The sequence below is a fragment of the Pempheris klunzingeri genome, chromosome 23 (genome assembly GCF_042242105.1).
Source record: "Pempheris klunzingeri isolate RE-2024b chromosome 23, fPemKlu1.hap1, whole genome shotgun sequence".
NCBI classification, from domain to species: domain Eukaryota; kingdom Metazoa; phylum Chordata; class Actinopteri; order Acropomatiformes; family Pempheridae; genus Pempheris; species Pempheris klunzingeri.
In genome coordinates this window covers 6,227,202-6,255,158 of record NC_092034.1, presented here as the reverse complement: position 1 = coordinate 6,255,158, position 27,957 = coordinate 6,227,202, and the positions used below count along the sequence as shown (strand labels likewise).

The following is a 27,957-nucleotide window of genomic DNA, read 5'->3' as shown; positions in this document are numbered from 1 at the left end:
TCCCTAGCCACGTCTTCCTGTTTATTAACCTGCCATCTAGCAAACTCCAACATCATTTCTATGAGCCCATTGGGACGTTAACTCTCTTCAGTTTTCTGTATTTGGCTCCCCCCTCTTCGACAGGCCGTGAAAACACAGTAAAAGCAGTCGCTAATATTCAGTCCCACTAAATAAAAATGTTAGCAGCCTGTAATATTCCACTGGTTTTACTGATCATGTGGCCTGGAGGCATTTAACAGCTTAAAGGAGGGGTCAGTATTTGTAGAGATCACAGGTAGTCCCACCAATTAATGGGTTATCTTTAGCTGGATGTGTGTGTGTGTGTGTTTGATCAGCTTACTGGACCATTGGAGCAAAGAGATAAGTCTCGGGGGTGCGTGCTAAAACCCTGGAGACACGGACAAAGACAGAGGAAAAGATGGACAGGAAGGATAAAGCCAAAAGACAATATTGTATGTACACTGTCAGAGGCTGAACTGCCCTTTCTACCTGCTTTTTGCCTTCAATCTGCTCCTCAGTAAGTGAAACACATGATACGTTGGACTGAGGTCATGTGACTGACTTGGCCAGTTGATAACAATCCACTGTTTTATCTCCACATGTTCATGATAATTGTTCTGCCGTCCTATAATTGTGGGTCTGTGTATAAAAAAAGGGCAACAAGTCCTACAAAGTTCACACAGAATGGATGTTAGCACACTCAAATTAAAGCTGAGAGTCCAAAGTACAAATCCAAAATTGACTTAATCTTCTGTGACACCTCAAATACCAAAATCCAAGTGCAGCTCTCCACTATCCACCAGTAAAGGGATTCAAACTGAAGACATTTGACATATTTGAGATTACACACGAAAAGGAAGTAAAGCAGGAGAAGTGATTCTCAGTGGCAGCGTCATCTGTACTTCACAGGCATGTCCTGAGTCAGCTGTTACTGGGAGTTTATCGCTGTTGACCCTGAGCCTTTAACTCTGATAGCGCTGCACACTTTCAGTACGCATGATTGTGATTGTGTGTGGAGGACACAAACATTACCTGTACTCACACACAAAAAAACACACACTGTAGTATACAGAATACACCATTTCATGCCATGTGCTTTAAGATTAACACGTTTCAGGCACTATGATGAGGTGACGTTTGTGTGATTTTCTTCATATAATCTGTCGGCTGTGGTTTAACTGGAGTTACGATCTTTCCAAAAGGCAGATTTAATAAACTGACTCCCTAAAACAGCCCCTCACACACACATTCCACCTTTCCATCACATGGAGGCTGACGTAATCATCTGAACCATATGTTCGCCCACATACGTAACATATGACAAGTGCCTCCTGCAGGTGACAGGTCGGGTGGTGAAAGGCATGGAGATTCTCCAGATAAGGCTGTTAATGAGTAACCCTGCTGTTTCAGGTTGTTTGCTGCTCGGTGGCTGGAAAATTGGAACAATAGCATGCAAACACGGAGGTAATGGCTTTGGTGCCAGGACGGCAGGCCGCAGGGAGATGCAGGCCTCCCACAAGGACCTGACCATAACACCAACAGTAATGGCTGGTTTAGCTGAGTGATTTTAATAGCACTAACTATGTTTGATGGGACAAAAATACCACTTGCATGAAGTCAGACTTATTTAAAAGACAAATTATTCAAGCTATAGACAACTAAATGTATTTAGCATGAGGCCAAATTTAAATAGAAAGAGATGCATGAGGAAATAAGAAACCACATGGCCATCTTTGGTATTGTATTCCTGTAAATATCCTGGAAATGAGAATGAGAAAATCGACACCGCTCTTCAATCTCTCCATTAAATATTAAGCATTTAGCAAACACTCTTAGCGAACTGCATTTCCCAAAATGCAGAGCTATTGGTTTAAGGATATTGGAGCCTGATTTTAAACTTTCATGAGCCTGAATTGTGGTTTTAGTTCGATAGCTTGAAGAAAAAGAGGTTCCTGCTGTTACAAGAGTCAAGATATGTTCTGAATCAGTACATCAAACTTTTCAATTCCTGCATACGTGACAGAAAATCACCAGAAACTGACTATATATCACGTAAACATCTCCTCTGCTCTTCTACATCCACTCACACTGGGGGTGTCTCGGTGACATTTTAAGCTCCTCTCAGCGGTAATACAGCAGAAATTCAATTTTGAGGTCACGTCTGCATAGTGATCATATGATGAAATCTGAGATTAAGTCTTAAAACATTTTTCATGAGCCTGGACTGTCTCATTCTGGTCGGATGCAGCAGAAGCCAATTAAAAGAGAGATGAAAGAGGACAGATTACTGCTGGTTAAAAACAAAAGTGACACCTGGAAGAGGGCCAGAGCCATGACGGTTCATCTCACTAATGCACTGAGCTGAGCTGCTCTCTGCCAACACGTTGGTGCTTTTGCTTTAGCGTGCAGTATATTAATCACCACTATGATGTGATTGGAGGTGCTTTTGTATCAGAAAGCAACGCAAATGTGTTTTGTGCAAACCAAAAGACACTTGAGTGTGTCATATTCCACAGTAGTTCTGTTCAGGTAATTTCTGCTTTTCATCCTGTTTTGTTTTCTCTTTAGAGACTTAATGAAAGTTATTTTGGCAGGGAGGAGGGCGTATTCTCATATTAGCCCTTCTTAGCATCCTCTCAAGAAGAGTGACAGCTTCTGTCAATTCCAGACAGGATGCTGGGTCAATATACATTATTCGGCCTTTTACACAGCTACTAAAGAAATCAATAACTTGACCCAAATATTGATTTTAAATGATTTTATGGATTTAAATGTGATTTTAGTGCCTCTGCTGTCAGATCTGCGTCCATGACATCAGTCTGTTACAAATAGCAGCAGTCTGCTATACAGAAATAACAGACTGTAGAACGCCGTCGCTGACCGATCAGAAGCAAGTATTCAACAAAGAGGAAGTCAGGTGATGTTATCACAGAGGGACAAAGTTCAAGACTTTGCTGCTCATTTCCTGTTTCCAATCAACTGTCAGTGTTGGTTTAATTTAACCCCGATGCTCTCAGCCTTAACATTTATTTCTATACTTATTATCGTCACCCTCCCATACCCTGTTTTCTGGCCTCTCTACAGCTGCTGATGTGAAACGCTTTTTCCTTTAATGTACTGGTGTTTTCAGTGTTCCAAATCATTTACCTATTTAGTCACTGATCAAATGAAATCAGCTGAATTAGGACAAAGACTGAGACAAACAATCTGAGGCAGTTAATGTAGTGTTTGATTTGGGCAATCAGATGATGTGGCTGTGCAAACAGCTGTTAATTACTTGCATATTTCATCAGGGAGGTGTTGCTTATCCTCTATGAAAGCTGATGAAAGGGTCAGAGCTTTTGTTGGACTATGATTGACTAAATGGGATAAGTTCTACACGTCTTTTATCATCTGGTTAGGGTATTGTCTCCTCCTGTTTTGCTTTCTTTATTTCATTTAATCGAGTCTCTGCCCTTTGTTGATTGATCACAGTTTCCTCTGATTACAGCAAATGCAATTGTCCACCTGCATGAGCCTGGTCATGTTGCTGAACAACAGGTTGCAGATTTGCATTCAAAAAACACTCAGTGAAAAACGATCCCGTCTGTAACTTGATTATGCTCGAGTGATGCCAGGAGAACAAAGGGGCTTCGGCGCTACTCCCTGAATGGTGGCATTAGCTGATCAACCACGGGGCACAAGTCGAAACCAGCTTCACTTGGGCCTAAAGGATGATATCAGGGGGGAGGAGGAGAAAAGAGGTGGAGGAGGGGGTGTAGCCGTTATGTCAAAGCCAAAAAAACCCCAAAAAACATATATCTCAAGGAACATAGTGTACAGTTTTTAATATAAAACATGCTGGAGCAGCAGCTCTTTGTGTTCGGCTGCACAGACACCAAAAGTTGTCAGCACGTTTTTAGCCGTATCAGATCTTGGTCCTTCATTTTGCAAATTAACACCAAATAAGGAGCTGAGCAGTGACGCCGCTGTGGCCGTGTCACCGCCCATTGCTTTCCTAGAAATCTCCCCGTCTTCCAATCCTGAGAGAGACCGAGCACATGTTCATTCAGAGGCATGTGGGCTTGTGATGTGGCGTACGGTTTGTTCATACCCGTTTATCTATAAACACTTAGGCAGAGAAACATAAGATGGGGTTGCACAACGGAGGGAAGAAGGAGGGAACCGAGAGAAAGAGAGGGAGACGGTGTGAGAGACAGAGACACACAGAGAGAGAGAGAGAGAGAGAGAGAGAGAGAGGGGTCAGGGGTAGGAACATGTTTGGGAAGTGAAGACGTTTGTGACCTCAGCAAGAAAGCGAGGAATGTGTGAATTTACAGCAAGAGTTGGAGAAAATGCAGAGGGGTGAAGGAAGAAAGGTGGAGGGCCGGGGGGAGAGGTGGAGGGCAGCGGTAAAGGGGGCGTACGAGCATGGGCGTGGAGTTGGTAATCCGAGCCTTGTGTTTACCATGTCCTCAGAAACATATGAGTTCCTGGGACAATGTGTTCGAAACACACGCTGAGATCTCGACCCAAACAAAACCATTCACTTGGGACACTACACTACAGCCAGCACACAAGAGGAATTAAAAATGAGTTTTATTCAGTGTGCATGTCAATAATAATCTTAAAAGGATGCCTACATTTATCTGGAATCAGGAATTAAGCTTATAAACATCTGAAAATGCCATTGAAAGCAGCACTTTTTTCTTTTTTATTTACTTCAAACCAACGTACCATTGTGCCAGAATCATAGTGAACAACATCACCATCACCTGCATCATGTTTCCACTACTGTTAGGAGGTGATGCAGTGCAAACTGCCTAAACTAGGCCTCTCCGCACAGGAAATGCCATTAAAAATAATCACCCTCTGAAGTAAAAGCACACTGGCTTAAAGGTTAACGTCAGCTCTGATGTCTGCGGCCAGTGTTGTTCTTGTTGTTGTCATTATTATTGTGTGATTGTTGATTTTATTTTGTGTTCTTTGATTGATGATGAGGATGATGCTGTTTCATCCGCTACTATTTATTTGGCCGTTGTTGATGCTTGACAGATTCATGATGCATCCTGTATCCACGTCAGTTGCCAAAAATAAAAAGTTACGTCAACCTCCTCTTTTGAATGTAAATATTAGAACACACTCGTCCATGTTCATGACTTCTGATCTCCCTGCACACCAGCCTGAGCTCGCCTGCGTCTCGTCTTATCGCTCATCCCGCTTTACACGCGCTCTTGTTTCTCATCCCGGCTCTTTGTTTACCCAGATCCCAACATCACCGTTGACTTTCAGAATCAATGTTCCCACCACGGCAGAGTCAGACTAAAACAAAGGATATCGGACTGCTGTTTGGTCTAATTATAAAGCAAACAGTTCCTTAGAAAAGATGCTCACAGCTCAGTCAGTAAGAAAACTGTAGAGAAAGACAAAAACACACTTCCAAACTGTGACAGATTTTAAGTCTTTGCCCAGATTTCCCTAAATTCTGTGCATCTTACTCCACATTCACCATCCAAAACTACCAGCCGACTCCCCCGCTGAATAACAAGGGGCCTGATAGATCTTGTAGATCCTCTGAAACAGTCTCACAGGCACAGCTTCCTCTGTCGGAATTGCAGACAGACACAAACTGAGACGGTGGTGTTTTTCATGATCTAGCACAGAGTATCCTCTTTTTCACAAGCGTGTCTGTGCGCACATGCACATTTCTCACATTCGTTTCCCTCCTCGACAGCCCCCCACCCCCCACCCCCCACCTCCTACCTCCTCCCCTCGATCCAGCCCCTCCCCAACTGTCAGCACTGCCTGGACAAGGCTGTTTTTATGGAAGTCTGGCTGAATCCAGTTCACACTGCCTCAAGAAACAACCTCCTCAGCTTACTCCCTGCCCCCCCCACCCCTCCATATATCTTATAGAATCTTAGTTTCTGTCTCCTCACTGTACTGCTCCTCATTCCTTTATCTAAACCCTTTGTCTTGTCTCCTTCCTTCCTTCCTTCCTATCTTTTCTGCTTCCTCTCATTTCCCAATCCTCAGTTTTGAATCTTTCCCTTTCTTTTCCTCTTCAGTAAACTGTTTTTGTCACCAGATTTTTCACTTGCTTGAGGATTTGTTGAAAGAAAGAAAGAATAAAGCTCTGATGTTGTGCATCTGAAGCATATTTACATATTCAGACATTATGCACTGTTTATTGTGCAGATGTGTGTGTCCAGATATCAGGGCTGGATTACCAATCAGACTCAGCGGGCTCAGGGCCCCAGACTCTCAGGGGGGCCACACATGTCATCTAAGTGGCAATTATTATGAGGAAATCTAATTAATTACAATTTGACGTTGGTTGCTTAGTTGCACCACGACAACACAATCAAAACAGACCTCTTGTCCACACGTCCTCTTTTTTTATTCAAAATCTAGTTTCAATATCTGTAATAGTTCAGTTGATATTAAGCTCACATGGTGCGCGGTTGTATTTGGATCATTTTGGCGAACTACTACTTTATTTGATGATAAATATGCTGTTTCGGGTGTGAAGCCTTCGTTAGAGCACACGTGACAGAGGTGAGCTCTGTTTTTAGAGAACACATTCACTTTTTCATTGAAATCATTTTGACACGTCACAGTAGGAAAAGCACAGGTGCAAATAATACAGTTCATTTTGGATGAATTCCATCTATCTGCTTCGGTTTCATGGTTCTGGTTTTGTGCTCGCTGTTGGTGTTAAAGTTAGTAACACCAGTGCTTTTCTTATTCAGTATATTAAAATGTCTGCTGTGTAAAAAAAAGTCTTGTAACAGTAAAATTGACACCCTCCTCAAGTTACACAAGACCAGCGACAAAATAGATGTGCAAAAAAGCAAAAAAAGAGAGAGGGACAAGGAAAACAATATTACTGCAGCTATACTGACTTACTCAGCAGATTGTGTTGACACAGAGTGAACTCAGCCCACCGAGGAAGATGGTGAGATGTGGTTAAAAGCACTGGAAAAAGCAAAGAACTGGACCTTTGTTTTGAGCCTTTCTGGTAAAAAAAAAAAAAAAGGACTGTGGATGCGTTTCACAGTGTAGGCTGAGTTTGAGGGGGACTGTTGGTATGCTGACTGCCTGTATTTGTATGTTTTTGTGTGTGTTGATGTGTGTTTGGGTGTATGTGTACTATATGATCCATCGCTCTTGTGAACGTGTGGAATCTCACACCTTTCTTCTTTGTGGACCTTTCCCACGATGACGCTTCCCTTTCGTCTCCAACGCACACAGTCCTCTTGGTGTGTGTGATTTTGTATATCTTCGGCCAGCAGCTATGGGCATCACTCTTATTCACATCAGAGGCCTGCTGTTGTACTGATCCGCCCCCAGATGTGTGGCTCTGGATATGAGACAGAGTGACCCTGAAAATCAGAGGTCAAAGAATTAAACATGTTATTAATGCAAATATATTCACATTTACATATTTTAATTGTTTTTCAGGTTTGGTTTTGTTGGATCGCTCAGTGATTGATTTCTTGCTCGGGGCAATTCTACAGGACTGATGGAAGCCATGACATGATTCAGAAATGGCAACAAGAATGTATTTGTCACCATTTATAAAATCTGAATTTGAAAGATTGATTGTAACCTTGGTGGCTACCAAAACCCGACATGTTCGGCACTCTGAGTTATTCTGAAGGATCACCTGATGGTGTGTTGGGACGGCTGTAGATTCTGATGTGTGAGGTTATTCAGAAAAGGAAGATAAATCTGTGACTGTGCGTGGTCGATTTTTCTACCTCAAGGACGTCACTTTCTTGCAGGCTGGTTGGACTTATAAAATATTTATGTTGCATGAGTGCAGCCCAGGCTATAAATAGTCTCAGCTACAAACATAAAACCATTACCTCTACCGCAGCGACATGTCTCACCCACAAACGACAGAAATTCATACACAGCTTCACTGCCAAGCCAGATGCGCGCTGCATTCTGATTATGCAGACGTATTGATATTCTGGATGACTGTGCAGGAGCGCACACGCCCTTCAAGCTGCAGTCTGTGTTTCTGTGCCAAGCTTGATCATCCACATCCGCCTGTGGAGGTTTATTAATGAGAAAAACTATTAAGCGAGCGTGAAGGCAAAGTAAATTAAAGCTGTTATCAACCTGCGAGCCTGCAGGAAGAGAGTCACAAATGTAAAACCTGAATTAGTTTGTTCAATTCAAAGCTGATTTCTCTGTTTTGGTAGGTTCAATAAACTCGTGCACTTGTAAACTGTACACTGCTCTCCATTTGAGTGTGCATGACATGAGGGGTAGGATCTGCCAAGACTGAGAGTGCAGAGCTTTTAAAATAGTGAGCAAAGTAAGCTTTACTCTAATGTAGTGACACAATTCCTCTTGTGCTCTTACAAGCTGTGATTTAACTCAAAATCTAAAACTGGACCATGGAAACCCTCCCAAACATGACATCCATTAGTAGTTTTCATAGACAGTCAGACCTCATCCTGACAGACTCAAGATGAATTAGACCCAGTTCGATGTATGGCAGCAGTGTAATGCACCACAAATTAACAATCAGCTGTGGTCAGGAAGAGTCACAAAACATCTGATCTAAGAAACTTGATCCGACTTCAATCGCACCGGCAAATCATCTTGAAAATGTGGTTGTGAAATAATGGATCATTCCAGTTGGACTACATGTGGGTGCTGAAAGTCTGATTTTACATAGAATTGCTAGAGAAATGAATTCTGCCTTATACAGATGCACAGTCATGAGGCCCATGACAATACAATAGCAGCCTCAAGGAAGCAGACACAAGGAAGACAATGAGCACCGAACACCTGCTCAAATGTTAATGTTTTTGGCATCAATGAGCCTCCATACATCATCTATAGTACCACACGTGCACAACTCTGCAGGAAATGAGGGCCGCAGCCATGCAAAGCCCCAACTCTTACAATGAAAGTGCTTTGACAGCTGCTGAGCTGATTTATAAAACTACCAACTGGAGCAAAACGTGATGTCTGGTGTTCAGCTGATGGGAATGCTGTCATGTGAACTCAGTCTTACTTCTCCCTTTGGTGAACGCTCCCCGCATGTACTCAGCAGTCAGAAAACCGCTCGCATCCACATTACAACATTAGGTTGTGAAACACTAACGGAACATGACATTGTTTAGTGGGGAAGTAACACAAACTAAGGCTTTCATGGTTTAAGGAGACAGATTTCCTTTAAAATGAGAATTACGTCAGCTAATAATGTTCATCCACAATAAGAATTACACATCCGACATTATTAGGTCAAAACACTGAGCAATATATGTAGAATAAGTGGTGTATTGCCACATCAGAACTCATTTTACTTTTGACCTCACTTCATTTATTTGGCAGCTATAGTTACTTTGATGTTGCAGTTCCAGATGAGCTTGTGAAATATGATGCAGTGTTGTCAATGTAACTGCTTAAAAGTATATAAAACAGGTAAAACCAGCTCCAGCTCGACTAGCCACAGCATCAAAATGCTGCTGATGCCAATTTAGCATCATACTGCTGTACTTTTACTTCACAGGGCACTATTTGATCATTTTATTATAGCTGCATTAAACTAATTAATTAATTAGTAATTAATATCCCATAGTGTAAATATTTATTTCATCACAGCCATATATTTATATTTATATTTATATTGCTATTGCTATTTTTTCTTTTACTATTGCTTCTTTTCACTCTCCCTGTTCTATTGTTGCTGCTGTAACATGAGAAGAATCAAATAAAGAAAAGTCTAAGTCTAAGTCTAAGTCATGGTTGAACTCACCTGGAGTTGTTGGATCCATCTTCTTCATCAGCCCTCACAGTGTAATATTATTGCGCCATCTAGCGGCCGCAGTCTGTCATAGCAGCCTCCTCACTTTGGTGTTGTAATGACGCGGAGCTGCCTGCGGGGGGCGCTGCAACACAACTCTGCAACACCGTGTAGTAGAGCAAAGTGTCATCTTCACTCCCCTGTCCCACATAGACACAATCAGCGTCCACACTTACACAAGCCGATTTAAATTACTAACATCATGCCAAGGAGGTGCTGTGGAGATGGTCGCACCAGGATTTAATCCCCTGCAGTGTCGTGAAAACAGCACAGTGCAGCAGCAGGCTAGCCCCTTAGCTAACACACAGATCGGTTTTAAATAAACGTATCAAGTTTAAAGTGATTTGGCGCTACACTCAGCAGAAGTGTGTGATGTGAAGCCTAGCAAACAGCTAGCGGCTACTCGTTAGCCATCCGTCTCAGCGCCCACCAGTCACTAAAAGTGCACAACTTTAATACTTAATATAATTTAAAAAAATAGCTATAGAGGTCACAACTGTTTGTTTCTGCACTAATGTCAAACACTTTAACCTTAAGATCAACGGGGATCGACTGGCTCCTGAAGCCAGCCTCAGGCGGTCAGACCCGGAACTGCAGTTTACGGCACTTCCGCATCGGCTTCAATTTCCGGAGCCAATCAGGTCGCCAATCCGCCACCAGAGTAGCTCTCAGCACCACGGTCCCTTTTTGGGGAAAACAATCCCTGGTCCCACATAAACAGTAACAGCGTCCACACTCAAATAAGATAATGTAATGTGCTTTTTTTTATTGGCGACTAAAAATTAACTACAGGCTACACGACCAGCTAACATAAGCTAACCTTAACTAATAGGCTATAAGTTAACGTTAGCTAGGTTAGCTGTCAGAGCACAGTGCTGCTAGCTAGCACACTGTTAGCACAGCAGGATAATACACCAGCTGAGTGGGTGTATATTTGCCTGACATGGTGTCATTTCATTCAGGTGGTTTTCTTGTCGTTTTGTTGCATTAAAGTCTACTGAGGGTGTAAGTTTGTTTCTCAGAAAGAGCAACGTACCCGGATGTGCCGATCTGCTCTGTGGGCTGTTTGGAAAAAGAGGCTTTTTAACAAAGAACCGTGAGTGTGCGTTAAATTTAGTTTAATTTAAGATGGATAAAATTACCACCAGGGCGAGGTTTATCGTTTGTATCTTAAATTAGCTGCCGCCAGTTAAAGAGCCTTTGTAGAGTTTACATTAGCCTGGCGCTGCTAAGCTAATTAACTAATTAAAACTGTTAAAACTAGCTAAATGCGGCGAAGTGGGTCGTTAAAGAGTGAAAGCTTTGTTGTTCCTGGTCTGTGGTTGCTCTGTTTGGTTGTTTTAAGCATTCGGTAACATTTCCAAGACGTGACATTATTCTTGAATACAATTACAAAGCATTTCCCTTTCTGATGAAGTTGCTCATCAAAGGCAAATCCAGTTTTATCAGTAAGCTAGCAGGAACTAGAAGCTACAAAGTGCTTCTCTTTACTCCATTTTTGTCTGTTTTAAAGCAAAGCAAAGACTTCTGTGAACAAATGTAGGACTACAGAAGTGTTATAATATCTTTGCTGAAGAGAACATGTTCAAAATAACGTTAATCTTCTTTTTTCACACTCAAGTTTAAGTCTCTCATCAAGGCATATGTCAGACTAAAAAGGACCTCAAAGCTTATTCTAAAAGTCACCTGTGTGGCTTCTTGCAAGTGCTCGTGGGAAATGGAGTTCTCAATTTTCATTCCCATGATCCACATGCATAGAAAACTTCAATACAGCTTAGGATAAATCAATACAAAAAGTCACCTAGAAATTAAAATAATTTAAATATGAATTAGGGCTGCAACAAACAATGAGTTTCATGAAATCAAATTTTCCCAGAAACCCCAAATCACGTCTTCTAATGTCTTGTTTTGTCTGGCCAGCACCACAAAACTCAAATATATTCAAATAACCATGGTATAAAACAGAAAATAAGTAAATCCTCATTTCTGAGAGAAGAATGTGTGGTGCTGTGCCTTTTTAAATGTCCTAAATGACTAAATGGACTCATCAGGAGTAATAAAAAGAAATGAAATGCTGAAGTACGCACAAACCCTCATACAAACACTCAGCGTAATACCCTAATACCAAAGTTCACATTTACTTAAAATCGACTGGACGCAGAGAGACTTGATGTTCAAAGTGTCAGACAGAAAAATGTTCAACCTGACTTCAGATCAAGCTGAGCAGTGGAGGAATGTTTTGGAAACACTGCTGAGATATGCGCTTCATCCTTGAGGCCAGAAATGCCAAGAAATATGAGCAATGTGTTGTCACCTGCAGCTGCTGTATCTGCAGCTCCGGCCTGCGATCTGGCGATTAGACACAGGTGAGAAAACCATGTTGATGTTTGACAACCGCTGCCATTGTACAATCCCTGACCTATGACTCTTTTTGCTTTTACAGAGAGAGAGAAGAAGAGTGAAGAAGACGGCAGAAGTAAGTGTCCTCACCTCTCTTAATTCGCCAACTGTTTTTAGGCCTCTACAGCATATTGTATCAGCACAGGTGCTTGCACACTTTTTGAGTGCAGATTTAAAGGCTTGTATTGGTCTTTTAATACCTTGAAGCAAGAAAAGATAATAATTTCTTTTACAAAACAGCAGTTTGGAGTTGTGCGACATGTTTTAATCTTGTTGAAACTACTCTGCCAGTGACGAGGTAGTATTTTTGTGCAAGTGTGCATGTGACTTAGGGACAACATCCTGCATCCTCAGGGTGCTAACCACAGGAAAAACTACTCTCAGATTCTGTGATTAGCACTCTTGCCTGGTGCAATATTTCTCCGTTCTGGTGTGTGTTTGCGAGGACGTTTGTAAACATAGCATGTGAAACTTTGCACACAGCCTTCATTCTGTGTTCACATGCTTCCCGCAGATCCTTAAAAAGTCTTAATTTTTGTTTTTGAAAGTCCAGGTCTAAAAAAAGAGCCTTTAATTGTCAGGATTTTAAGAAAGGCAGGCATTAAATTTGATCTGCGGCAGAGTGAATGAGCACATGTCTGCTTATTTGTTCAGTCTCTTTGTATTTTGTTTAATTTTATATCTCTCAACAATGACAATTTCCGCTGCTTTATTTGTATTTTAAATTGTTTAGTCTCTAAATAAGTGACTGCACGCCTTGTGCTTCCTAGCTCCACATTTTAACCCTGAAGAAGAAAGAGACAGTGCTTCTGTGTTGTTATGACTTCAGAGTTGAATGAAAGATAAGAAAGCCTTCAGAGTCTATGTTGTGAAATTGTGTGTTCTCTCTGTACGTGGTATTAAAACATCATATAGGTAATTACACCTATACTCAAAATGTGCTGAAGCCTCGTACAGTAGATGTAGGCCATACTCTCTCACACAACCCCCCCATCAACATACACACACTCACACGCCTCCTCCCCATCCACCGGCCCCCTGTCTCCCTCGGGACCCCCACGAAAGTCTGGTGAGGGGTCTCCAGTGCCAAAAAGCAGGAAGTCACAGCTGTGCTCATCCCCCTTTCAGCATGTGTGAGAGCAAGAGTGTGTTTTTGTGTCTCTGTATCTGCATCTGTGCGTAGATCTGGGTCAGTGTGTGTGTGTGTGTGTGTGTGTGTGTCTGTCTGTGTTTTAACCTCTATATGTCTGTGTTTGTGTCTCAGTCATTTTATCTGGCCTGTATGACGCTACTTTATATTCCCTCCTCTTCGCTGCAGAAGTTTCCAGTGCTGTTAAATGAAAGCCTGGCTTATGTGGCCTAATAAACACTCTATGTGCCTGAGCTGTGTGTCATTGTGGCTAATAGTATAAGACTGGACTGCTCTGGTGGAAACACACACACACACACACACACACACACACACACACACACACACACACACACACACACTCTGTCAACTTTCTTTTTTATTGTTTCTGTCACCTCCTTTTGCTCTTAACTTCTTCACTTTCTTTCTCTTATTGCACTTTCCTTATCTGTTCGTCTTTGTCTTTTTCTGTCCTTCTGTATCACTTAAAGTATGAAGACACTTCTGCCCATAAACCCTTTTACTTCTGAGTAGAGCTTGAACTATTAGTCAATTAATCAAATCAGTAATTTTGTTGAAAACTTCGTTAACTATTTTGATAACTGATTCATCATTTTTTTCAGGCAAACTCCAAATATTCTTTGAAAATATTCATTTTGAGTTTGAATCAAATTTCTGCAGGGTTTGGACCGTTTGTTGTACAAAACAAGACACGTGAAGAAGAGTTGGGCTCTTTTGGGATATTTATATCGACATTTTTTACTGTTACTCACAGACCAAGCTACTAGTGGAGAAAATAATCCATATTGGATTCGTTAGCTGCAGTTTATGTTGCAGCATACAGTGAGTGGCAGCTTTCCTATTTTCTGAGTTTAGCGTGGAAGAACATGGCTGGCCTACACAGAGCGCTAACCTCAGCTCCATCCAGATACCTTTTGGATGAATTTGAACGCTCACTGCGAGCCCTACCTCCTACCTCAGTCAAACTCTTGTGGCTGAACGGGAGCGAATCCCTTCAGCCAGGTTCCAAAATTATGTGGAAAGCCTTCCCTGAACGATGGATGCTGTTATTACAGCAGATTAATTATTGTTTTGGAACGAGATGTTCTGCCATAATCATTCTTTCTTCCTGTTATTTTCTACTTTGCTCCCCGTCTTGATCTCCCTCACTTCTTTTCTCCCTATCCCTTGTCCTGGTTCTATCTCTCTCTATATACTCTTGACTTCTTCATGAGCCTCTGCAGCTTCTTGTGCAGCCAGCTCTGTTGCTGTAAATCTCAGGCCTTTGGTTTAATAGGCGCAGTGTGCCTCTGTAACACCGGCTGCCTTTGTTTTGGTTACAGATAAAATCACTAAAGGAAAACACGACAGCAGAGAGAGAAGGAGAAAGAGGGAGAGGCTATAAGAGACCGAAGAGATGTAGAAAAACAGAGCAGTGAAAGAGAGTGTGTGAATCCCTGTGGTGCAGTAAGACATAGACAAATTCAAAGAGTGAAAAGGGCAGTTCTTCCCTCCTTTTTTAAAAATTTCTTTAACAAGATACACAGTGGGAAAGAGAGGGGAGGAGGGAGAGGAAGTGATAGCTACTAAAAGAGTGATGATTTGACAAAGCGCGCACCCAAAGCAGACTTAACTGCTTCCTAACACTGAATACTGATAGAGGTTTCACTCCTTCCTCCTGCCAAACTCTGCATCGGTCTGATGTTACTTCTTAAATCTTGTTTTTCATCGTGCTTATCTTTGTGTCCTCTACTCCCTTTATCCCATCTTTCATTTGCACTTCGTTTGATCTCATTCTGATGTTACCTCATGTCCACGGTGCATGTGCATGTGTGGGACATACGGAGTTGATCACAGCGCCTCTTGCTGATGTTTTTTTTTTTTTTTTTGGGGGGGGGGGGGGGTGTTGACAAGTTGACAGGCAAGGCACTGCACTGACATCAAGCCTCACTCCACTGACAGGACAAGAAAGACAGACAGATACAGGAAGAGAGTGAGAGAAGGAGGAGGGGGGTAAGAGACACAGAAAGAGATAGGGAGAGAGGGGGAGGTGAGAGAAAAGGAGGAGGAGAGATGAAGGGGGAAAAAAATGACTTCACGTCCGCAACTGGACTGCCCCCTTTTTTCCCCTCAGCCTCTCTCTGTCTCTCAACTTTTTCCTCCCTCCCTCCTCCTCCTCCTCCTCCTCTGTGTGTGTTTTTTTAAATGATTTGGGGAGAAGAGGGGAACAAGCATTCGGAGCTTGGCTGACGGCGCAGGCAGGAGCGTCACATAGGCAAACAGGAGCCTGAGGGGCAGCACACTGGGACTGAGAAGGACTGAAGAGGCTTGGGGGTTTCTGGATTTGATGTACAGACTCAAAGATTGACTAACACACAGAAGAGGCAGGAAGAAGGAGAGAGAAAGGACATATAGATTTCTGCAGATTCTTAACAAGCTTTACAGAAGACCTTTACGCACACAAACTGAACAAAAAGCCAGATATTCTGAAGGCAGGCAGGCAGATACCTTAAAAGCAAGGCTAAACATTTTTCCAGACTGGACCGGAGTTTTCCTTCACTAGAGCGAGAACGAGGCAGATGGACAGAGGCACATTTTGAATGAAAAGAGAAGACCCCTCATCTTCAACCAGCAATGCTTTTGAGGAACTGTGCTCTGAGCTGTTGCTGTCTGCTATGTTCCTGGATGCTGACGCAGGCATAGGACATATTTATCTTCACTGAATTCCTCTTCAAAAGAGGATCCACATTGACTTTTTTCTCTACAAAGTCCCTGTTCAGTGCAGGTGTTGTGCTGACTGTCATTATGTTTTCTCAAAGGTACTCTTTAACACCATCATGGACTACTTGGCTTTTGGTCTTGTGCATCCTGGATGTATGGACCACAGCTGCCCAACAATCCCAACCCCAGCTGCAGTCCCGCCGGTCCAGGCAGATGTCACCCCTAACCACCTCCTCATCACCCGGCAACCTGTCAGAGAGTGCCGAGAGCAAAGTGGAGCGCCTCGGCCAGGCGTTCAAGCGAAATGTCCGTGAGCTACGTGAGAAAAGCTCCTGCTTGGACCTGGTCTTCCTGGTGGACGAGTCGTCCAGCGTGGGGGCCAACAACTTCCAGAGTGAACTGAGGTTCGTGCGCAAGATGCTGTCCGACTTCCCTGTAGCGCCGGAGGACACACGGGTGGCGTTGGTCACCTTCTCATCCAAGACCCATGTAGTGACAAGGGTGGACCACATCTCAGCACCTAAGTCCCACCAGCACAAGTGTTCCCTGTTCAACCAGGAGATCCCGGCCATCAACTACAGGGGAGGAGGCACCTACACGAAAGGAGCCTTCCAGAGGGCAGCGGTGAGTTAGACCAAAAGATCAATGAACATAAATATCTGTGAGGTTTACGTGACTGCATCAGACTGGGCGCCTGAGCTTGCTTTTCAGAAACCTTTGTTATATGTGTGACTGCACAGTGTCTGTCTAGTGTGTGTGTGTGTGTGTGTGTGTGTGTGTGTGTGTGTGGGTGTGCCTGCAGCCTGCTGTGTGTGATTGGGAGTGATTATGGCTTTGTAAGGTTGATGTTAATGAGGCCCTGCGTGGCCATGCTGTTGCTGCTCCTGCTTCCTCTAAATTACACACCAGCAGAGAGTGAGGGGAAGCCACTTGCTTGCTAATTGTTCAGGAGTTTCCAGTGATAAAAATACCATTAAGAGTTAGCGCACACACATACACACACACACACACACACACCGATACATGCATGCATGTCTGAGCGAATATGAAATGCTTCAATGTCACTGATAAGGTTTTGTTTAATACTCCTTTTACTTAATTTTACAAACAGAAGCATTTGAGGTTGTAACAGTGAATTTGTTGTAGAGGCAGGGATTTGGGAGGGGGGGGGGTTACATGGGATTACAAGGGGTCAAAATGTTAGCTTGTTTATGGTTTGTTGATTTGAGCTGCCTGACACCCAGCAGCACGCACACACACACACACACACACACACACACACTGAAACACACGCATAGAGGACATATGGCACAGTTCATCCATCAAGTCCAAACAGCCCAGCTGTAAAAGCTGTGTAGGTGGTATAGGGGCCGGTCTGTATAAACACACACACCTCAGCTCATGCCTCAGATCTGCCGTCAGTTAGGAGCTTTGTGAAGCACTGAGCGTTATTTAAGTTCAAACAGGACAAGATTCAGTTGCTTCTGGGGTCTGCGCCTGCTAAGAAATGCTGCAGCCTGCTACTAAAGCACTTTCTGTTACTTTGCAGCCTGCTGATAGTCACTGCATCCACACAGATGGAATTACTAATGGATAACATCATGGCTTGGTGACTGAAATACAAATAGATGTTATGACTGGATGTACTGATTAGCAGCATCAACAGTTTAAAGTCAGTATTAGATAAAAAGGTTATTGACAATAACTACATCCAGCCATTTATCATCATAAGCCCCTTTAATCACTTTGACGCAACATCACTAACTTTCCAAGAATAGACTGTACATCTTCTAAAAATCTGCGTTTACAGATATAAGAGTTGGTAAGCTGTTTTTTGGCAGGTTTGCCCTTCGATCCATCCCTGTTAAAAACTAATAGCCCTGGAACGTATCCTCTGGCTTAGTGCTGAAAGCTTGGCCCTCAGGACAGGTTTTCAGCTCGCCCTCTTCAGTTAAGTGCTGATAAGGAGACCGCTGGCAACTTCCCAGCTGCTAAAGACCACAACAATACCGAGAAAAGGCTTTCTGGGGGAACTTTAGTGCCTTATCATTATTCACAAACACTCAAAATGTTTTGGGTGATTTATCAAGTGATGTAGTAGTCTAAATCAGCCAAAGGTGGCTTTAAAAAGAAGCAGAGCGTACTGCTGCTTGAGCCCTTAAGTCAGGTTTTTATTGATTCTAAGTCTGATTAAAATATGAGGTTGAATTTAATTGTGTTACTCACTGAACATAGCCAAGAAGCACTCCTGTATTTCTTTGCAGTATGGCATCTGCATGGTGTGGAGTCGGACTTGAGGCATGTATGAGTAATGGGAGAGATACGTCCAGCCTACACAGAGCTGAGATGTTTTGGAAAGATAGATGAGCGTAGCAGATACGGGCCGAGACGCAGCAGATCAACTGCAGAAACCGCCCCACACCTGATGGATTCAGTGTGACGTTTACTGTGTCTTCACATGATCGAGGAAGTGATGTAAAAAAAAAAAAAAAAAGAAAAGTCTGTCTGTGATTTATCGTCTGATCGTCCATCTGAATCTGACTGGAAAGAGAAAAAAGGAACGTTTGTCGTCTGTTTCCATGAGCTGCATAAAAGATGGTCTGCTAACACTAATCTACAAGGCGCGTATCCGCCTGTCGTCGTTTACCGACTGAACTGTAGGGCAGCTTTCTCAGTGTGTGTGAGTGTGCTGAATTGGGAATTTTGCTGTGTGTGTGAGTGCATGTAATTAGTGATTTGATGCTTTTTCCTGTCCACGTGCGTCCGTGCATTTGTGCACCCGTGTACCCATCTAATGCATCAAGGAAAAATAAGGGTGTATGCACACGTGTGTTTAAGTCTACGTGATGTGTGTGAACGCAGGCATTTGTGTTAGACAGACAGAGAGACAGTGAGAGTAAAAGAGAGAGGATAATTGATAATTGCAGTATAATAATAATAATGCCATATTTTATTCCCTTGGCTGGTTTTGGCTGTTCTAAGTGCTGCAGAAAGCTGGGATCCATTAAGAGAGACATTTTTCCACCAGCCGTGCATGTAGAGACAGGGCTCTCCTCCAGCACTCTTCATCTCTGTCTCTCTCTGTCTCTCGGCTGTCTGTCTGTCTGTCTGCTGTCTCTCTTTTCGCCTAATACATCAAACATGAGGTTAAAAACATCAATTTATGTAGTTTTCAAAATGAGTTCTGATTCAGGGGATTTCTTTTTTTAACTTAGTTTAGGTAAATATTGTATCACTTAGTGTTAAGCTATTATATTTAGTAAATGTGTAAACATACAGTTGAGAATATACTGAATGAGCAACCAGTGTTTACATCTGTATAGTGAGTACAATGAGGTAATATATGCTTCTTATAGCCAAATAAGTCCCTTTGCCATTCCCTACGCCCTCTCTTATGGCGACATGTGCTTCAACAAACAAGGCTGAACGATGTCTGACTGCAAATAAAGGAGAAAAAAAAAATGTTTATAGCTATTCTGAATGGCCACACTCTAAGGACAAGCCTGCCTGTCATAGAAACTGGAAAGATGCAATTTAATTGTAGAAACTGGGATAAGGGTGCACATTTTTGGACCATGTTTTTTGGAAGGCATTCATGGTTTTGCACTCGGGTGTACGCAGAGCTTGAGATAAAAGTTCAGATCCTGCATACTTTTTGCACCTCTGCATAAATCGGCAATCACTGTTTAAAATGCTGGATTGCTGGTTTCGGAAAGTACCAGATTTTGTCAGACGAAACCCCCTAGATTCCACTTAGAAAGGGGGTTTCAGATACTGATAGATGATCTGTCAGGCACTTTGTGTGAAGCATGCTGAGGGTTGGACATCACTTAAGATTCTTCAAACCCGGCGCCGAAACGAATTTGGCACTCAAAAAGTATTGAGGTTTGATACCCAGCTCTCTCCTTATTTTACTGATTGAAACAAGCAGATCGTTCTGTGTCTGTGTGAAATAATGTAGATGAGGGTAAAGACATAGAACATGAGTTTATTAAGGGTGCAGCACTTTGTAACAATGATTCACAGTGTCTCGTGTTAGGATCTGTCTTTTCTCAACCTCGCGCCCAACATGATAACCTGGTAACTGATGACATCACTCACCGCTGTAGTTTTCCAGCATTTTCACAACCGTTGTACAAAGTATCTGCTTGATGACTTTCAGTAAATGTTTTCAGGCCCCTGAGGGATACTGTACTGTACCTGAGACAGAAGTAGCTCACATCACCTTCTCCTAACTGAATCATATTCCTTTCCTCTCTACTTACTGTAATTGCCCTGAAAAAGTCAATCCATTTTCCTGCTCTTTTTAGCTCTCATTTCATTTATTTTCCATGCATTTGCCTTTTACATGACCAAATATCTTCAAGGCAATATGGCTCAAAGTCTTTCATTTCACTCAGTTGGTTGCTGGTAATCTTGGTGATCCAGGAATTATGGCTTTTTCCATTGTTGCGTTTATTATAGCTTGCTTTGGATACGAGTGTCAGCTATAAAAATACAGGGAGAGAAATGACTGTCTCTGTAATAGCCGGTTAAAAATCCCCGCCATCACTTGTTTTTTGTCTCATCATTTGTCTTCATTCTGAAGAATCGCCTCTGGGTTGCCATGTGTTGCCAGATAAAACCCCCTCTTGCTCTCTGCAGGCTGGCCCGGCTTTGGCGAAGAAACACAAGCACTAAACTGGACTTGGCAGCTTTCACTGTGTCAGTCTGCCTTCACAGTTGCATAAGACACAGACAGATGGACAGCGCGTGAAGGGAGATGACGAGAGTAAAGGAGTGAGAGACGGATGGAAGAATGAGAGGAAAAAAGTAGAGCAAAGAGAGGAAAATGCCCTGGGTCGAGGAATTGAATAGAATTGAAGAATGTGGTTCTTTCTGGTGGTTATTCGCAGTAATGGTTTTACCTGACGGTTGGTTAGGCTCTGCCTGAGTCTGGATCTGGATCTGTAGTGTAGAGAAGGTTACTGGCATTTGCCACTTAATAAAAGGAGCTTTCTGCTCCACCAGACGATTTTGTTTTGGGACTGAAATCTGTATAATTTGGGCCAGCAGGTGGGTTATTTTCCCCCACTTCTTTAGTGAAAAGCTCCAGTGAGCCCTAATGTGCCCAACTCACTAGGAAAACATGCAAGTTTACTTTCATTATTCACACACACACACACACACACAGTGTATGGACCAGCTGCTTGTCTTTACATGGTTGTCATCATGTAATTCAGAGATTTCATACTATAGACTGTAAACTGGAGTGCGTGCATCAGAATGTATATGCTTGCATTTGTAGACGTTGTCTCCTCAGACACTCCTCTAGACTTGTAAATCCAACCACTATCAAAGGCATTTTTTACTGCCTGATTTTAGTCCTGCAGACATCCACTGAGAAGGAATCGAGCCCATCAGATAGACGCTCGCCCAGTCTGAGAAGTTGTGGAGCTGTCTTGCCGACTTTCAGACTTTGTAAACATTTGAATAGTCATTGTGGACATAAGCATTATGCATAACTACAAGCTCTAGTTCTTACCTTGTGTTATTCAGAAAGGCAATTTGACTGTGTTTTGAGTATAGTAGCGGTTTTTCCACTTGCTAAACTTGCTTTAATTGCTGAAAAATGGGAATGAAATGTATGAGTGCAGCAAATTAAGGTGGTAAATGAACACCATCTATCACCTGAAGGCTGGAAAATTTTGTCTACGGTGGGAGATTTTCATTTCTAGAAAGCATATTTGCTCACTGGAGCGTTTTTTTTATTCTTCTGGCTGAGTCACAGGCCAGTGATTCTGACCAGCTCTGAATTCAGCTAACCTCCCTCTATAGGAAGGTGGGAAGTGACACTGTAGAGACATAACAGGAGAGGAAAGGGGAGCTACTTTTTCATCAAGAAAATAAACATATTTTCCCTTCAAACCTCCCTAAAATAAGAGCATAGGAGCACGTCTATGACTAATAACTAAGTTCCAATGCAAGCAAGTGCCCACTGCAACAAATGAAAGCAAGGTGCACCTCTTTGATCTGGTCCCCAAGGCTGGACCCAGCGGTGATAAGAAAAGTCTCTGTTTCCTGTCTGTGCAACTACCACTTCCCGCCATCTCGCCCTTAATCATTTCCTCCCACTCAGTCCATCTGCTTCTTTCCCTCTGTTCAGCCCCTCTTCCTCCTCCTCCTCCTCAGTATCAGAGGGTCCCCGACAGGGTTGGATGAGACAGAAGGATGGAGCAGACAGGCCGCCTCACCTACCAGCCAGAGAAGCCCTGATAAGACTGAGGCCAGACAGGAACGTCCACAGACACCAGACAACAGATTTAAAATTTCTGAGTCTGCGGTGGGATCTGGGTCACTACCATTACTGTATATAGCACCTCATAAATCTGTGAAGTGATTAATCAGGACAGTAAAGTGAAGCTTTAAAATAATGCACATTGCCTTTGTCTCAAAACAAGATAAGTGGTGGGAAGTGCAGTGCAGTTTCTGTCTCCAACTACGGTCAACACGGCATGGAAATGGACATAAATTGCAAACTTAAACTCATACTTTGACAATTTTCAACAGGATTTTTATCCTTACAATTTGGGTAGTACATGCAAATGACCAATGTGTAACTTTCCTCTGTGTCGCCCGCAAGGTGATTGCAAAATACATCAGTGTGCAGCAGACTTTTTGCCGGCTCCATTGCTGTATGTCTTTATGCATGTAAATCAACTAGTCAGTTAAGTTACAGAGGAAAGTTAAACATTGTTGATTTGCATATACAACCCACATAGTAATGATGCAAAGCCAGTTGAACATTAGCAAAGTATCCCTCTAAGCTTTAAACTTTTCTTTATGACAACCAGTAGTTTCAACTTCAGTCTCCGTTAAACAACCTAAAGCCAACATGTGACTTTGTCATACATTTAATGCGGTGCGTATTACTACGAGTGATTTTTCCTTCTCCAGTTGTGTAATTTGAATCAGTTGAGAGGCCTGAAAGGATAAACGAACCAGAGTTTCACCTCATGAAAAAGTCTGAAAAATAAACACAATTTTGTATTTCTTCCTATCTTATTAATCACGTGCCCCTTCAGTTTAATCTCTAGACTCTTTTGAATCCTGAGCTCCAGGACAGCTGAAACTAAGGTTTCTTCTCTCCCTCTCTCTGGCTCACAAAACTCCCATTTGCTTCTTGTATTTGTATTTCTTCTTAAACCATTTCTTAAACGTTTCTTACAAATATTTGACTTCATCACATAGTGTATTGGTTTTGGAAAGCAGGTGCTACCAGAGAGACCCAGATTTTTCAGCCAGTTATTCAAAATGTAGATGATGATATATTTTAAATGTAATTTTGTTGTAAGTAGATATCTTAATATAACTCCTGACTTTAACTGTGGTCCTTAACATGCTTTGCTCTCATGGCCTGAAATCATATTCCAATAGGAGTGGGTTTTTTCCCCCAAATAGTGCATCTTCATACACACAGACAGCCTTACAAACATTTCACTGAGTCCTTACCTGGCTCACACGCTCAGGGTGTAGCTAGTTGGAAAGTTATTCAGACACTGTCATGGTGATCGAGACAATAGACTCAACTCATGAGTGTGTGTGTGTGTGTGTGTGTGTGTGTGTGTGTGTGTGTGAGTGTATGTTTTGAGTTTAGGAGGAAGAAATGATTTAGTCTCGGGTTCTGTTCCTCTGGGCCTCTTCATACTGAATCATTCTGACAGAAATATCCTCCATTCTCCTCTTTCATAACTTTGTCCATCAACCTCAAGTATGTTTTACCGAGGCCCTTTGGAGCATTTTTCTAACAAAATACTTTGACAGAGCTGTATTTTATCAACATTGTCATCATTAATACTTCTCTTCTCGGAGGAGAAGAAACTGTGGGCGTTGCGGTGATTTTTCTTTGATTTGACTACGCAAGCCAAAACAGTTTGATTAGACTAAATCATTTTTCAAGCTGTTCAAATGAAGATTTGCAGCTTCTCTTTGTGTTTTATGACAGTACAGGAGGAAATAGGTACAAATCTTTAGGTTGAAGATTGTTAGTAAAACGAAACAAGCAATTTGAGAATTCTGGGAAAATAGTGGCAGGCATTCTTCCTTTTTTTTTTTTATAGCATTACATCAAAGTGGCTATAGTTGTGATATTTTCATATCAACATGGTATCAAATGACAAATGATTGTCACAGTGTGAAAAGGGTCATTAATAGAGATGAACCTACAGAAAGCAACGTAGTTTTCTGCCGCAACATGCAGCTGCTTTTAGTGAAAAAGCTCTAAAAACTCATTGTTCAGTATCTGCTCAGCAATAAAACAGCAGACAGACATAGTTAGTAACTAGCTGGTGAACATAGTGCAGCTAAAAAGTGAGATATAAGCCCTCAAACCAAGCTAAAAATTAGCTTTACATTCACCAGAAACACAACTCTAAATGAATGACACTGGATGTGTAAATAAGCAACTCTTCGCTAACAAGTTGTCATATTAACTTGTTTCCGTTGCCCTTAAGTGTCCCATAATCAGGTGTTGCAGGCTTAAAGATACATGCTTGCGTAACCATCCATAACTTTGAGATGCATACAGTCTGCCGTATACAGTGGTTAAACTGCACTCTGCCTTACTATGTCTAATTGTTAGGACAATATTTGCCATTGTTACTTAACGTCGGCCTGTGCACTCCTGTTCCTTCTCTCGTCACACTCTGCTCACCCCTGCCCTCCTCTCTGAAATGGACACCGAATATTTTCCAGAAACAGGGTCCTACTTTCCGACCTCTGAATGTCTAGAAGGACCCTGAGGCCTCATTCACCATTATCTCACACGAACACAGACACGCAACGTAACATTCAAACCTGCCTGATGTAACTGACTTTAGATGAAAAGCAGTGCAGAAATCAAACTTGAAAATCACAGCCATGATCTAATTTTAATCAATATGCAAAGCACGAATGCTTCCTGAATATATTTCTGAACTGCTTTTCATCAGATTACTTTTATGTATGTTTGCTACCAATCATCTAGAATAGTTGTATTTGTAAAGACATGGTTAACAGATGTGTCTCAACAGACCCTTCTGTTCTCCAGCAGCTGTCACCATGCATTGATAACTCAGGACCCTTTGAATCTACGTATCTGTGGAGAGGTGTTGACAGACTGCCAGGTCGGGCAGAGATTTGCAGGCTGAGAGGTCGGCTGAGTTCAGCGGTCATGGCGGTGGGACCATAAGAGGCTGAACATAGCCCAAATATGTGCAACCTGTCAGGAAACTGGATGCTCACAAAGATCTCTTTGAAATTGTCCCAGCCACTAAAAATGCTGCAGTCCCTTATCTTTCCAGTCAGACGCTGCACATCTATTAGGGAAGCAATAAAAAAGTTCTTGAAAATGCAGATTATCTTTTCTGTGAATGTGCTCGAGCAAGTGTCCATGTACAGTCTCTAAGATAGCACCACAATTTGTTTAAATCTTTTTGTTCTCAAGCATTTTCTAATAGATTTTCCAAACTCTGGATATCTCATTTGGAACAAAACCCTTCAATCTGACAGCAGAGTCCAAGGTCAGTGGTTTCCTCCGACAACTCTCCAAGCACCCTGGTCCCATCTGAATACAGCAGCCATAGACTTGGCAGTGTAAGACCAGGACCTTCAACTACTCTCTTTATCCTTCCTTATCCTCTTTAGATCTTTCTGTAGGAGATCAGCTGTCTTACCACTTTAGGAACACAGATAAGTCCAACACAAATTTAGAGAAACACAATTTAAGATTTAACATCTATTTCACTGCCAAGAGAAGTCCCACTTTTGATTTGTTAGAGGTAAAACAAGCTGGTCTATTAGGTTTCACACAATACCACCTAATTTTTGTCAATTTACATTTTTGGGTGGTCGATTAAATGCAATTTGGTGTGTTTAGGGTGTTGAAAAGCCCTTGTTGAGACAAACTGATGCGTGTCGGATAGATCCTGAAGGAGCTGGCAGCCGCTGGAGAGGATCTGAATCCAACTTCATTGGAAACAGTGCATGTGAACATCCACATGTTTATCTTAAAGCAGCTTGAAAGGTTTTGTCTTTTGGATTGTTGAGAATGGTGAAAATGGCCCAAAATCAGTCTTTGTTCATTTATTCTAGACTCTGTTGACAGGTTGTAAATTACTTCTGTTATTGCTGATAACGTTGTTTTTTTTACTACAAAAGCTGCTGAGTTCGTAGTCTCCTTCTTTCCCTCTGCTGTTTGAATCGCACTGTCTGCTTTTCGCCGTCTCTGTTTTCCTTAGCACCAGGTGATCTGTCCATCTGTCTTTCTCTTTCATCGCTGTCTTGGCAGTTTGTGCGCTTGTCCCTCTGTGTCACACCTAGTTTTCCTGCCTCGAGGGTATACTATGTCAGTGTAGACAGTATGTGCTGGTTTGGATGCTGCGGAGTGTGTCCCACTTGGACTTGAGCTAAAGCTGCTGTGGTGAAAAAACGGGGCTTTGCTCCGCCCAAAACCAGCGACTCTAGTTAGAGAAAGAATCAGAAAATGAGGTGATTGAGGTCAGTGGAAACAACAAGGAGTGTATGTCATGGTGTGTGTGTGTGTGTGTGTGTGTGTGCGTGCACTCGAGCAATTTTATGTGAATTTATGTCTGCACCACTTTGCTTCTACTAATCCAGATTAAGTCACTGCTTTGCCCAGTTTGGTTCCCGTTTTACCCAAAACTGATTGGGTCCGTCTTCAATATATCCAATAGATTGATTCAAAGAAATGACTCTCAAATTGAAACCCCAGAATATCCGTGTTCATTGTGCTATTTCCTGCATGTATATCTAAACCTGAGCAACAACAGCTTATTTGTATGCTTGAAGATGAAAAACACACCCAGATTCTTCACTTTCTCCACATCTCAACGAGTCACTGTGACAAACAGCCAAATTCTCAGCGGGAATGACTGTGGCTCTGCGGCTGTGGATACTTATCAGAATCACTCTGAGGCATTTTCTAATGTCTTCACTGTCCGTGAGAAAGTGGAATTTACGCTATGATTGGGATTTTAACTTTTTATTAGAGGTATTTCTCATTTTTGTTATCCAATTTTCTCCTGGTACATGCATCAGGAGTCAGACACTTTGCCAGAGGGGAAATGACCACACACCACTTTGTCTTTCAACCCAGACTCAAAAGAAATTATTCTCTTGCTACTTGCAACACTTAAGTCACAGTTATCCTCTGCACCTTTTATAACTCCATTTGGAAAAATGGGGACTTGGAATGAGCTCAGCACAGGAGACTGGAGAGGGCAACAGTTACACTTTTCCCGACTCTGTAAAACACAGATGTCAGTAAAACACCTCGGCGAATACAAATGTAATTTTAGAGCTTTCCGCATCAACTCTACTCATCCGTCACCAAGTCATTTCTTTGCATGTTACGCCTATAGTTAATTGTTCTTCTGAGATGAGGTTTTTAGTTTAATGACTGCAGAGAGGAAGAGTTTAAGTCCTGGTCCTGCCATGAAAAGTCAGATCTACAAAGCGGAGAGACAGTGTGATCCTGCTTTATGGAAAATGTAGACTTAAGCTGCAGTGGTGGTTTCAAGGAGCTGTTGAAGTTTTTCATGTTCATCAAAGAAATATGTAACGCTTTAGGAGCTGCTCAAAGAGAACTGCATTTATTTTATCCACCGTTCTTGTCAGGATCAAAATTTTGGCTGCGGCACACGACGATGACGTTTCCATGTATAATCCCACCTACAAAGCTCTGATTGACTTGGCTATTTTTCTAATGCTGAGTTCACACCTCTGGACTGTAGCTTTTGGAGATCGCTGAAAAAATCCCCAGATCAGAGGCAAATAGGCGTTTCTCCGTACTCGCAAATTGAGGCTCGATCTTTGTGCTAACTGTTCAAAGCCGTGTCCAAGCTGGAAGGTCACAGGTGTA

General features: G+C 42.3%; 1 protein-coding gene across 3 annotated transcripts in view; it reads left to right on the top strand.

The window, feature by feature from the left end:
- The first annotated feature begins 15,842 nt into the window (after window positions 1-15,842).
- Window positions 15,843-27,957, top strand: part of svep1 (sushi, von Willebrand factor type A, EGF and pentraxin domain containing 1) — an 84,558-nt gene continuing 72,443 nt past the window's right edge. For all 3 annotated transcript variants that reach the window (XM_070854385.1, XM_070854386.1, XM_070854384.1), the window contains exon 1: window positions 15,843-16,682. In XM_070854385.1, the coding sequence (XP_070710486.1) occupies window positions 16,143-16,682 (540 nt within the window). In that variant the 5' untranslated portion in view covers window positions 15,843-16,142. The remainder of the gene's footprint in view (window positions 16,683-27,957) is intronic.